This window comes from Castor canadensis, chromosome 2 (genome assembly GCF_047511655.1).
Source record: "Castor canadensis chromosome 2, mCasCan1.hap1v2, whole genome shotgun sequence".
Lineage (NCBI taxonomy): Eukaryota > Metazoa > Chordata > Mammalia > Rodentia > Castoridae > Castor > Castor canadensis.
In genome coordinates, this window is record NC_133387.1 from 123985550 (window position 1) to 123996968 (window position 11419).

The 11419-nt window shown below is 33.5% G+C and overlaps 1 protein-coding gene across 1 annotated transcript; it reads left to right on the plus strand.

Annotated features, from left to right (window-relative positions):
• Positions 1-8673: 8673 nt before the first annotated feature.
• Positions 8674-9609, plus strand: LOC109702436 (olfactory receptor 4F15-like). The gene has a single exon (XM_074058634.1). It carries the CDS (start codon positions 8674-8676, stop codon positions 9607-9609), a length of 936 nt encoding a protein of 311 aa, XP_073914735.1.
• The last annotated feature ends 1810 nt before the right edge of the window (positions 9610-11419 follow it).

The following is an 11419-nucleotide window of genomic DNA, read 5'->3' on the forward strand; positions in this document are numbered from 1 at the left end:
AAGAAGAATGAAATATTATCATTTGCAGGTAAATGGATGGAACTAGAGAACATCATTCTGAGCGAGGTCAGCCAAGCTCAGAAGACTAAAAATCATATGTTCTCCCTCATATGTGGACTTTAGATCTAGGGCAAATGCAGCAATGTGATTGGACTTGGATCACATGATAAGGTGAGAGCATATTTGGGTGATATAGAAATAGGTAGAAAACCCAATACATGAAAGCATTTGATGTCCCTACTCCAGAGGAGCCAGAGGTTATCCTGAGAAGGGGATCAGTAACCAGGGTAAAGATCAGTTAGAGATGAATCAACATGGGTCATAACACGTGTACATGAAAGCAATGCTAGGAATATTTCTGTATATCTATCCTCAACGCAACTAGCAGAAACGCTTTGTCTTCCTTATTAGGCTTGTGTCTTTTCTGCAACAAAACTAGTGATAAAGACAGAACAGGACCTGCCTGGAACAGAAGGGGAAGGGAGGAGAGGGTAGAGGAGGGTGGCAGGGGGGGAGAAATGACCCAAACAATGTATGCACATATGAATAAAAGAATAATAAAATGAAAAAATAAAGAATTCTTTGAGAATTTTAAAGAAAAAAAAATCCTTAACACAGAGAAACTAAAGCAGATACCTTAAAAGCAACTGAGGCCAATAGGAAAAGGGGACCAGGAACTAGAGAAAAGGTGAGATCAAAAAGAATTAACCTAGAAGGTAACACACATGCACAGGAAATTAATGTGAGTCAACTCCCTGTATAGCTATACTCATCTCAACCAGCAAAAACCCTTGTTCCTTCCTGTTATGGCTTATACTCTCTCTACAACAAAATTAGAAATAAGGGCAAAATAGTTTCTGTTTGGTATTGACGGGGTGGGGGGAGAGGGAGGGGGTGGAGTGGGTGGTAAGGGAGGGGGTGGGGGCAAGGTGGAGAAATGATCCAAGCCTTGTATGCACATATGAATAATAAAATAAAAAATAAATAAAAATAAAAAATAAAATACTTTTGTTCTCCTTGACTTTATCCCCAAAACACAGTCAATACCTATCTGTATACTTTTTACTTGTTGACTTTGCAATTTGTATTTTAAAATAACTTTTATAAGAATTTTAAATTTAAATAAAATTGTTTTTTAATTAGCTTTATATTTTAGCTGCATATACCCACAAAGAAAGGTAATATTAAACTGTTTTTCTATACAAAAAGTAACTGAAGACACTTTTGTTAATAGATTTAATTATAAAAGATTTAAATTATACTTATGACAACATAAAGCAGATTAAGGTTACTGTTCATAAAATAATGTCTTTAATTAGTCACACCTCATTGACCTAACCTTTGAAAAAGTGGTTTTTCTTAAAAGTAGCAGCAGAAGAGGTGGGGGAGAGAAGAGAACAGAAGCCTCTTATTTCTTTACATTAACTCTGTATAAGAACCATCCTAAACACCTCTACACACACACACAGACACATAGATATGATGATCTAGTTATGCCAAGAATATAAGCATGCATATATATCAAAACAGTATATATATGACATATATATATATTTGACATATATATATATCAAAACAGTAAAAATTAAGTGGCCACAAGTATAGGAAATATACAGAAAACACACATAATGACACACAAAACAATCACATTAATTTAGAGTTCACTCAATCCATTTTTTGTGATTATTTTTAGAAGATTAGTTAGCTAGATTCTTAGGTAGTTTGTAACAGATTTTTAACATAAATACTCTATTTTTGGCAAAATACTGAATAGATGAATGTATTAAAACAACATGTGTAAAAACTGTATTAATTTACAGAATTTTAATCTCAAGTTAGTTATAATTTTTAGAGGATGGCAAGGTGGAATCACCCATGAGTTTTTTATTCAGAGGGTGTGGCAAGATGTCACTGGACATTTGGCTCCATCACGGTGGCAGCATTTTCTGTGACCACATGGTCTCTCCAAAGGGTCTCTCAAATGGAGCAAAAAGATAGATTACCTGCAACATACAGGCTCACAAAAGCAATCTGTTATAGGAATAAAACACATCTCCCACTGAGAGACAGATGTCCATGAGTTAGGCATGCTAATGCAAATACCAGGTAAATTGAAGCAAGCTATGATGGAATTTAAAAGGTTTTGTTATTGTTTATAAATACTGTAGGTATTTATAATTAGATCTTGAGTTGTCTCATAAAGGGGCTTTGTTCTTACCTAGGAAAACAAAATCTAAATCCATAGAACTCAGTCATTTATAGATCTACAGTTTGGAAAAGACCTTAAACAAGTTTAGAATCTGACATGTTACATAGAGCTATAGAGAAACAAGTTTTAATTTTTTTAAAACAAAAATAATTGTTAAGGATAAAACCTCTAATTAAACTGTCTATTTAAAATACCAACACATAAGAATGTTTTGATAAACCTTATTAATAGAATAAGATTTTTTAAATTTTGTCTGAGTATATAAATTTTAAATTATAATGTTTTTTATGATATGTATTTTGAGTGATCAATGTTCAATCGTTAATTAAATTGCACTTTAATTTTTACATTTTAATTTTTAAAAACTAATCCTTAGAGAACTTAAGTACACTTAACATTTAAAGACAGTAACAATTAGCATAACAGTTATATATGTGTCATATTTGTTCATTTAAATTTTTACCTTTAAAGTAAGAGTTAGCAAAGCTTTTAGATTTCTCACAAGCTTAGGGAGACAGTGTTGGTGCTCCCAAGTAGATTTGTTTTTTATTGAGTATTGTTTACTTTGTATTAGACTTTTAACTTTTATGTTATAAACTTTTGTACAGCATTTAAATGAATTTTAGATATGTAGCCTACACATTCTAGGGTGTTAAATGTATTAAAATCACTGAAAGGACAGATGCATTAATAAGCTTATTTAGTTAGAACTGTGTCTAGCAATGCACTGTGTACACGGTTATTAAGGCAGGTAACCAAAAGATAACTGACAGTTTTAAATGTGTAAAAATTATTCTTTTGAATCAGCATTCAAAGTATAGTGACATCTGCTTCTTTTAAATCCTCTGCTGCATTTTTGTGGATGATTGTTTCTTTTAGATGACATAAAAAGCTCAATGAATAAAACAAATTTTTCTGCAGAGTCTGAATTTGTATTACTGGAACTTTCTACTTACATGTATATTTATATATATAAGCCCATTATGCTGTAGGTTATATCCCTAAACTTATTCATCTTATTTCTAAAAATATGTATACTTTCACCAACATCTCACCTTTCCCCTACTTTGTCAACTAGCTCTTTCTCCAAGTCCAAGTTTTTAGATTCCACATATAGAGATCATGCGATATTTGTCCTTCTCTGTCTGGTTTGTTTAATTTAGCATGAGTCCCTCAAGATTTACCTGTTTTTATAAATGGCAGGATTTCCTTATCTTTATAGATGGGTAAAATTTCATGGACTATATATACTGAATTTTTTTATTCATTCATCCATTATGGAACACTAATTATTTCCACATATTAGCTACTGAAAATATGGTGCTGTACATGGGGATCCAGATGTATTTGTGTGGTGATGAGTGTATTTGCTTTGAGTGTACAAATAGAAGAGGGATTTCTGAACCATATGGTAGTTCTATATTTTATTTTTTTGTGATACTGGGGTTTGAACTCAGGGCTTCATGCTTGTGACACAGGCACTTTACTGTTTGAGCAAATCCTTGCAGTCCTTTTTACTCTGGATATTTTTGAAATAGGATCTTGCTTTTTGACTGGCTAGCCCAGCTTGCAATCCAACTATTTTACACTGCTTGCTGTCTCTGGGACAACAGGTATATACCACCATGCACAGATTTCTCCACTGATATGGGGTCTTGTGAACTTGGTTTGTTTTAACCCGGCCTGGCCTTGGACCACATCCTCCCAAACTCCACCTCTAAAGTAGCCAGGATAACAGATTTGAGCCACTGCACCTGGCTCTAATTTTTTTTTAATTACTGAGGTGCCTCCCTACTATTTTCTATAATGCTTGTATTACATTCCCACTAATTGTATAAAAGCTTACTTTTTCTCAATGATTTTGTCAAGAGTTTTTAGTCTCTTGACTTTTTAGGAATACCAAATTCTCAAGGGTGTAGTGATATGTCATTTTGACTTTTATTTACTTTTGCACGGTAATTAGTGGTGTTGAGCATCTTTTTATATATCTGTTGGCCATCTTCATGAATTGTAGTCTTTTTATCCATTTTCATCAAGCTATTTGGTAGTCAACGATTTGTTTCAGTTCTTTATATTGGATATTAGTCCTTTCTCCAATAAATGATATGAAAGTAATTTTATAATTTTGTAGGTTGTCTTTCCATTTTGTTAATTACTTCTTTCTCAAGAAGGAGCTTTTCAGCTGAATATGGTCTTACTTATTTAATTTTGTTTTGTGAGTTGTAATTAGCTTTTGGTGTCACTGAAAAAAAGTCTTTACTACACCAACATAAAGGAGCTTCTTCACTGTTTTATTGTAAGAATTTTTGATATACGACATCAATCAATGAAAATCTGTAGTCACATTTCTATCCACTAAGAATGATAAGCCTGAAAAACAAATCAAGAGAGCAATCTATCTAAAATAGCATCAAAAAATAATATACAATTTTTAGATAAATCAAGTACATATAAGAATTTTACACTGGCTATTTAATATGGATGCAGAATATTAAAGACAGCAAAAAAGAAATAGAAAGATGTCCTATGTTCATATTTTGCAAAAATTAATATTATTAAAATGTTTATACTATGCAGAACAATCTACAGATGCAATGCAATCCCTAACAAAATTTCAATGATCTCTTTCACAGACTGGAAAACCAAGACCAAAGTTTACATGGAAACCCAAAATATCCCTAATTATTCTTCAACAAAATGAGCAAGTATAGAGGCAACATACTCTCAATTTCAAATTGATCTAAAAATCAATATCAGTTATTGCAGTATAGCACTGACAAAACTCAGACACATGAACTGGTGAAGCAAATTGAGACTCAAAAATAAAACCAAACAAGTATTATCAAGCAATATCTGCCAAATCTCAAAGAAGAGGCGTGGGATTTGAATAATCTCTTCAACAAATAGATATAGACATAGAAAAATGAAATTGGACATTTATACCACCTATAAAATTAAATAAAATTGGGTCATGGCTGTTAGATCATAGGATCTAATGACTACACTTGACAAATTCTTTGCTGACATGCTCTGCCTAGTAATTTGTCATTAATAATTATTTCCTCATTCAACAATGGGTATCCTGTACTTGCATGTTAGCACATATTTGTCCTTGTAACTTCTGAAATTTATTTAATTTTTATTTCATTTTCATAAATAGATAACTAAGCCAAATTCACTTCAAAACTATGGAAGAATTCTATGTCTTGAATATATATGCTCCAAAATTGTTTCTGGATTAAAAAAACAGTCATATATACATTTTCCTAATCATGATATTTTGCTGTGCAAATTTTGTATTTTAATGGATTTAATGGAATATTGCTGGTTAAGCTAGAAATGACAAAGCTAATTTTATTCTTAATGAATTTGTCAAACTTCTGAAGCTAGGGGAAAAATAAAACACAGCTAAAATTTTCATCCTATACAAAAATCAAGTCAAAATGAAGAACTCAAACTATGAAATCACCATAGGAAAATAGAGAAACTCTTCAAGATATGAACATATATATGATTTTATGAATAGTACTCCAATTGCTCGGGCAAAAAGAGCAGAAATTGACAAATGGATTTGCACAACAAAAGAAGAAATAATAAATCAGTGTCAGCTGGATGAAAGGAAAAAGTTGTGGCAAATTCCCAGAATACAAACCAAATAGCAAGACTGCAGAACACAAAGTCCACTTTTATATTATGAGAACTTCTAGTTAATATTTGATATGATCTAACAAAAGAAGTATAAGATGTGTATGAAGAAAACTACTAAATTCTGATGAAGGAAATGAAAGAATAGCTTCATAAATGGAGAATTTGGGTCCATGCTCATGGATCTGAAGACACAGTATTGTCAGATGTTGATTCTTCTCAATTGATCTATATATTCAGCACACCTACCAAGCCCCAGCAAGTTCTTTTACAAATATTGGTGAAGCTGATTCTAAAGTTTAAATGGGAAGACATTCAATTGCTGTAGCAAGTATAAGCTCTGGTCATGTCAATCCTTTTTCCTTTTCCTCCTTCAATGTTGTGTTGGCTATTGTGTGCTTACTTCTATTATTTGTAGGAATGGTAGTAGAATAATACACTCCAATGCTGGTAATAATTATCCAACATCAAAAACACTGGAAGAGTATGGGTAAAGAAAACATTCAATATTTAATAAAACTCATCAATTTGATTAGTTTAACATAATTAAATTATGCTGAAACCATTTATGATTTCTTTAATGTAGAAGACATTAGAAAAACCCTTCCATTATTTTTCACTCTGTTAATTTTCAGGAGTCCACTGTGGGAAGTACTAAAAAATGTGAGACCCCCCAACTGTTTCTCTATGTCATAGAAAGCAGAAGTTCAAACAGGCATTTAAGTCACAAGCACAATGACTGCACACCAGTAATAAGCTAGCTTTCACTGCCATCTGTATGTAGTCCTCATTTAATTTCAACTTGGACAGGAACTCATATCTTGTTTCTGTTGTATGACATAGTATACAAAGAATAAAGAAAAGTGTGTTATATTTTCCTGACAGGCTGAATAGAAACATAATGAGCGTCACTTTCTTGTTCTTAATTATATTCTTTATAGGGTTTTATTATAGGAATTTGAATCTAGCTTTGATAAAGCTTCATTACCACCTGAGGACTAAAGTTAAAGAAAGCAGGTTCTTAAGGGATCCCCCAGGAGAATGATCAGAGTCTTTCCAATTTAGGGTTCTATTTAAACACACCACTGAAAGGTTTCTCCATCCAAAGGTATGCTTTACAGTATCACACACTGAAAAGGACACATCTCATAAATATCATCATTGCAGAAAACAAATTGGACTACATTTCAGAATTATGGTTCAACCTTAAACTTCATCAGCCAGGAAGGACCTTATTTCAGAGGCAATTCCTCCAGTAAGTACATCACAAACTACATGATTAGAGAGATTTTGCTTTTCATCCCATCCATGAATTTAAGATTATTTTCTGCAGGATATTCTATATTGATCTTCGGGTTTTGAATGTGTTATTTAGTTGGTGTAATTTATGGAAGATACTATAATTTTCTCTTCCAATGACTCTATGAGATTTTGGTACACCTTGCAGCAGTTTGACACAATAAAAAGAGCAATGTCTTACAATCACAAGAAATCTATTAGTGATATTAATTAGATGAAGTACATTCCAGATAAATAACAAAAGGATATTGAAAGTACATTAATAATAAGATAAACTTCTATCCAGTTTTTGTTTGCTGTTGTGTCTTATTTCAGAAGTCTTGCCCTGTCTACAGTCATACTACCCTGAACAGGCCTGATCTTGTTTGATCTTGGAAGCTAAGCAGGGTCGGGCCTGGTTAGTAATTGGTTGGGAGAAGTCTTGCCCTTTTTGTCTTAGTTTTCTAAATATCAAATTACTACCAGAAGCCCTCTCTAATGTGGAGTTATATGGGAGGCTCTATAGTCAGACAGACCTCACTTTATATTCTGTGCATACTAGTTTCTATTTTTATGATTGTAAAATCAAGCTTTCATATTTGCCAAGTGAAAATAAATTATATGATTATTAAAATATCATCTTTGTAAAGTGCATAACATAGACCTAATATATAATATGTGCCAGTTAGTGAAACAATATGTTTCAGCTTCTTTATTTAAAAAGGGAAAGAAAAAATGCAAAGAAGTGGGTAAAATATGGAAAGAAAGAAAAGAAGGAAAGGGCCAAAAGGAAAGAAGAAAGAAAAGAAGGAACAAACAGATGAACACATAATATAAAGTGTTTTAAAAGACTATTTTGAAATATGACTTTGAGACTATTTTATCCAATGGGGTCAGTGAAGATCAATGGTCAATGTGTAAAGTAAATATCCAGATCATTTATTTATTTTCTAAAAATAGGAACTATTTATAACTCTGCACCATAATTCATCTAAAAAAGAATGAGTTTACCTGCTTATCACAACTGGAGTATGTTGAGGGTGGAAACAGCCTGTACAAAAAGGTAGAATTTTGACAAATTTTTAAGAATCTGCTTTCATGATTGCTTTCCATTTTTTTACTACTTACAATCTATTTTTTCTTCCATCTCCCATTTCCCTTACTTCTTTTTACTTATGATTTCTATTCAGCTGTATAACATCCTCTAGGTCGTATTTCATTGTTAAACTTATGTTGATGTATAAACATAACATAATGTACAAAGTGCTAGATTGTGAGGGCAAAAAAAACAACAAAATGTTCAGTCATGTAATAAAAAGGAAAAAGAAAACATCTTATGACCTCTAATATATTCATGGTTCCATTCCCTTTTGGTGTGATTATTCTCTTCATCACTTTACTACTTCTCTTTGCTAGTGATTCAATATTAACAAATTCTAGATTCCATTGTAAGAGGGAAAAAAATCTTTGGTACCACTAATTATGCATATCATCATTTTCTATTCTCAGGTGGTTTGAACTCAGCTTTGCAGCCCAAATCAATGGATCAGCTAAATGACACTGTGGTTTCTGAGTTTGTGTTGCTGGGTCTGTCCAGTTCTTGGGAAACTAAAGTTTTTCTCAGTTTTATATTCTATTTGCTTTATTTAGGCATTGTTCTGGGAAATCTCTTCATTGTCTTCTTAGTAATTACTGACTCTCACTTACATTCTCCTATGTATTTCCTATTGACCAACCTGTCATTGAATGATGTGTTGGTTTCTTCCACCACAATGCCCAAGATGATCTCAGACCTTTTAAAAGAACACAAAGTCATTTCTTTCCAAAGTTGTATGACACAGATCTGCTTTATTCACATCATGGGAGGAGTAGAAATGGTGCTACTCACAGCCATGGCATTTGACAGGTACACAGCAATCTGTCAGCCTCTTCACTACTTGAACATCATGAGCCCTAAGAGATGCATTTTGTTTGTAATTATTGGATGGGTTACAGGTGTCATCCATGCTATGTCTCAGTTTTCTTTTGTTGTAAATTTGCCCTTTTGTGGTCCTAATATAATAGACAGCTTTTATTGTGACTTCCCCAGGATTATAAATCTTGCTTGCACAGATGGAGACAAGTTTGAGTTTGCTGTTGCTGCCAACAGCGGCTTCATGAGCATGGGCACCTTCTTCCTGCTTCTCCTTTCTTATGCCTTCATTTTGGTCACTGTTTGGAAACATTCCACAGGGGACTTATCCAAGGCTCTTGTCACTTTGTCAGCTCACATCACTGTGGTTGTTCTTTTTTTCATCCCATGCATATTTCTATATGTGTGGCCGTTCCCTACATCATCAATTGACAAATACCTGTTTATTGCTGACTTTGCAATCACTCCAGCCTTGAATCCTGTCATCTACACATTAAGAAACAAAGACATATTGGTAGCAATTCAAAGGTTGAGCAAACGGGGACATTTTGACAGATTTTGCTGACCAAATCTGTTTTTTGGAGCTATAAAATTATACATCCATGTCTGTTGGGGTCTGCAATTAGGAATCTGCCTTGTCACATGGCCACCTGAACATGGTATCTGCTATCACTGAACTGATGTCTACTCCAACTACAGAGTCGTTAATCATTACCTTTACTAGCATGGAAATGTGAACCCACCATGTTATGTAATTTTAGAAGAAAAAAGTAGTATGCATAATTAGTTTTATGAGCTAATTTGTTTTCATTTAAACATAAGAAAGACTAGAGTGACATATCTTTATTCCCCATGAAGTTTACAAGTAAACTGCAAACTTGCTTTGCTGAATAACAAGAATCATCAAATCAAATGTTTACATATTAGTAACAGAAGGTGTTCAAAGTTACTTGGTTTGGTTCCCTCAGAAAACCTAAAGACTAGCTTTGAATGTGGATAATGTTTTTGGTTGGAGTGTAGTTTGAACTCAGGGCTTCATGTTTGCAAAGCAGGTGCTCTACTGGAGCCATGTCTCTGGTCCATTTTCCTCTGGTTATTTTGGAGATGGGGGTCTTGTAAACTATTTGCCCAGCTAGGTCTCAAACCATGATCTTCCTGATCTCAGTCACCCAGGTATCTAGGATTACAGGTGTGAGCCACTGGCACCTGGAAGAATGTGGATATTTTACTTAGAAGCTGATATTTCCAAGTACCAATGAGGAAATGTTAGAAGGGAGGTATGCCTGTTTTGGTAAACCTAACTGGAATGCAAGACTACTGTGACCTTCTAGGACACTATACTTCAGAATTCTTTTAAAAAACAAAGAAAAAAGTCTAGAGTGTTTCCTTTTTAAATTTTCATAGTGTGTGTTGGGGGAAAGGTGTTACTAGGATTTGAATTTAGTTCAAATCAAAGTTTGCAAATCAAAACTTTGAAATCAAAGCCTTGGGCTTTCTAGGCAGGTGTTCTATCACTTGATTCATGCTTTTTGCCTTATTTGTTTTTCACACAGGGTCTCATGTTTTTTACCTGGGCTGTACTGGACTGCAATCCTCCTATTTGCATCTACTTATGCACCCTCTGTTGTTGAGATGACAGGCACATACAAACACACCCAGCTTATTGGTTGAGATATGGTCTCCCTGACTTTTTTCCTGGGCTGCCCTTAAGACACAGTCTTCCCAATATCCATTGCCAGAGAATCTGGAATTATAAGCATGAGTTCCTAAGCTCAGCCCTAAAGTATTTCTTAACTTTGAAAGTATACAACAGTAATTCCTTGCCGTGTCAAGCCTATCTCAAACAAAATGCTGAGTGTGCTTTTTAAGAAGCCTGGAAAAACTGTCAAGTAGGTTTTTTGATAGTTATGCTAAAATTAATCACTAATCATGGAAAGCTAAAGGGTGTTCTAATAATTTGTTACAGAAGCAAAAGTTGGACTTTTAAAAAATTTTACTTTACATAATATTAACTGACACATACGCATGGAAAATTCTGTCCTCCCAAAAGACCTGAATCTCTAGTTTGTACAAGTATAGCAAAACCATTAGCTCAAATTTCCATTCATTCAATCATAGGCACACTTCAACAAATCAGAGGGCTGCATAGGGGTTCAGCTTGAGTAGCTAGCCATTATCTTCCAATAACACAAATCATCTGACTTCTTTGAGGTTTGAAATTGACACCCTAGTTTCAGTGCAAAAACTTTAGCTATAGACGAAATTAATTCAGAATTTTTTTGCGCACCCACACAAATAATGTCATATGAATAGCCTTCTTACATTTCCTTCTGAATTTGAGCAAAGGCATATTATTAAAGTTCTCATAAATTTAA

Bases quoted from the DNA above. Each gene is read 5' to 3' on its own strand.
- LOC109702436 (XM_074058634.1), top strand. From the start codon at position 8,674: ATGGATCAGCTAAATGACACTGTGGTTTCTGAGTTTGTGTTGCTGGGT.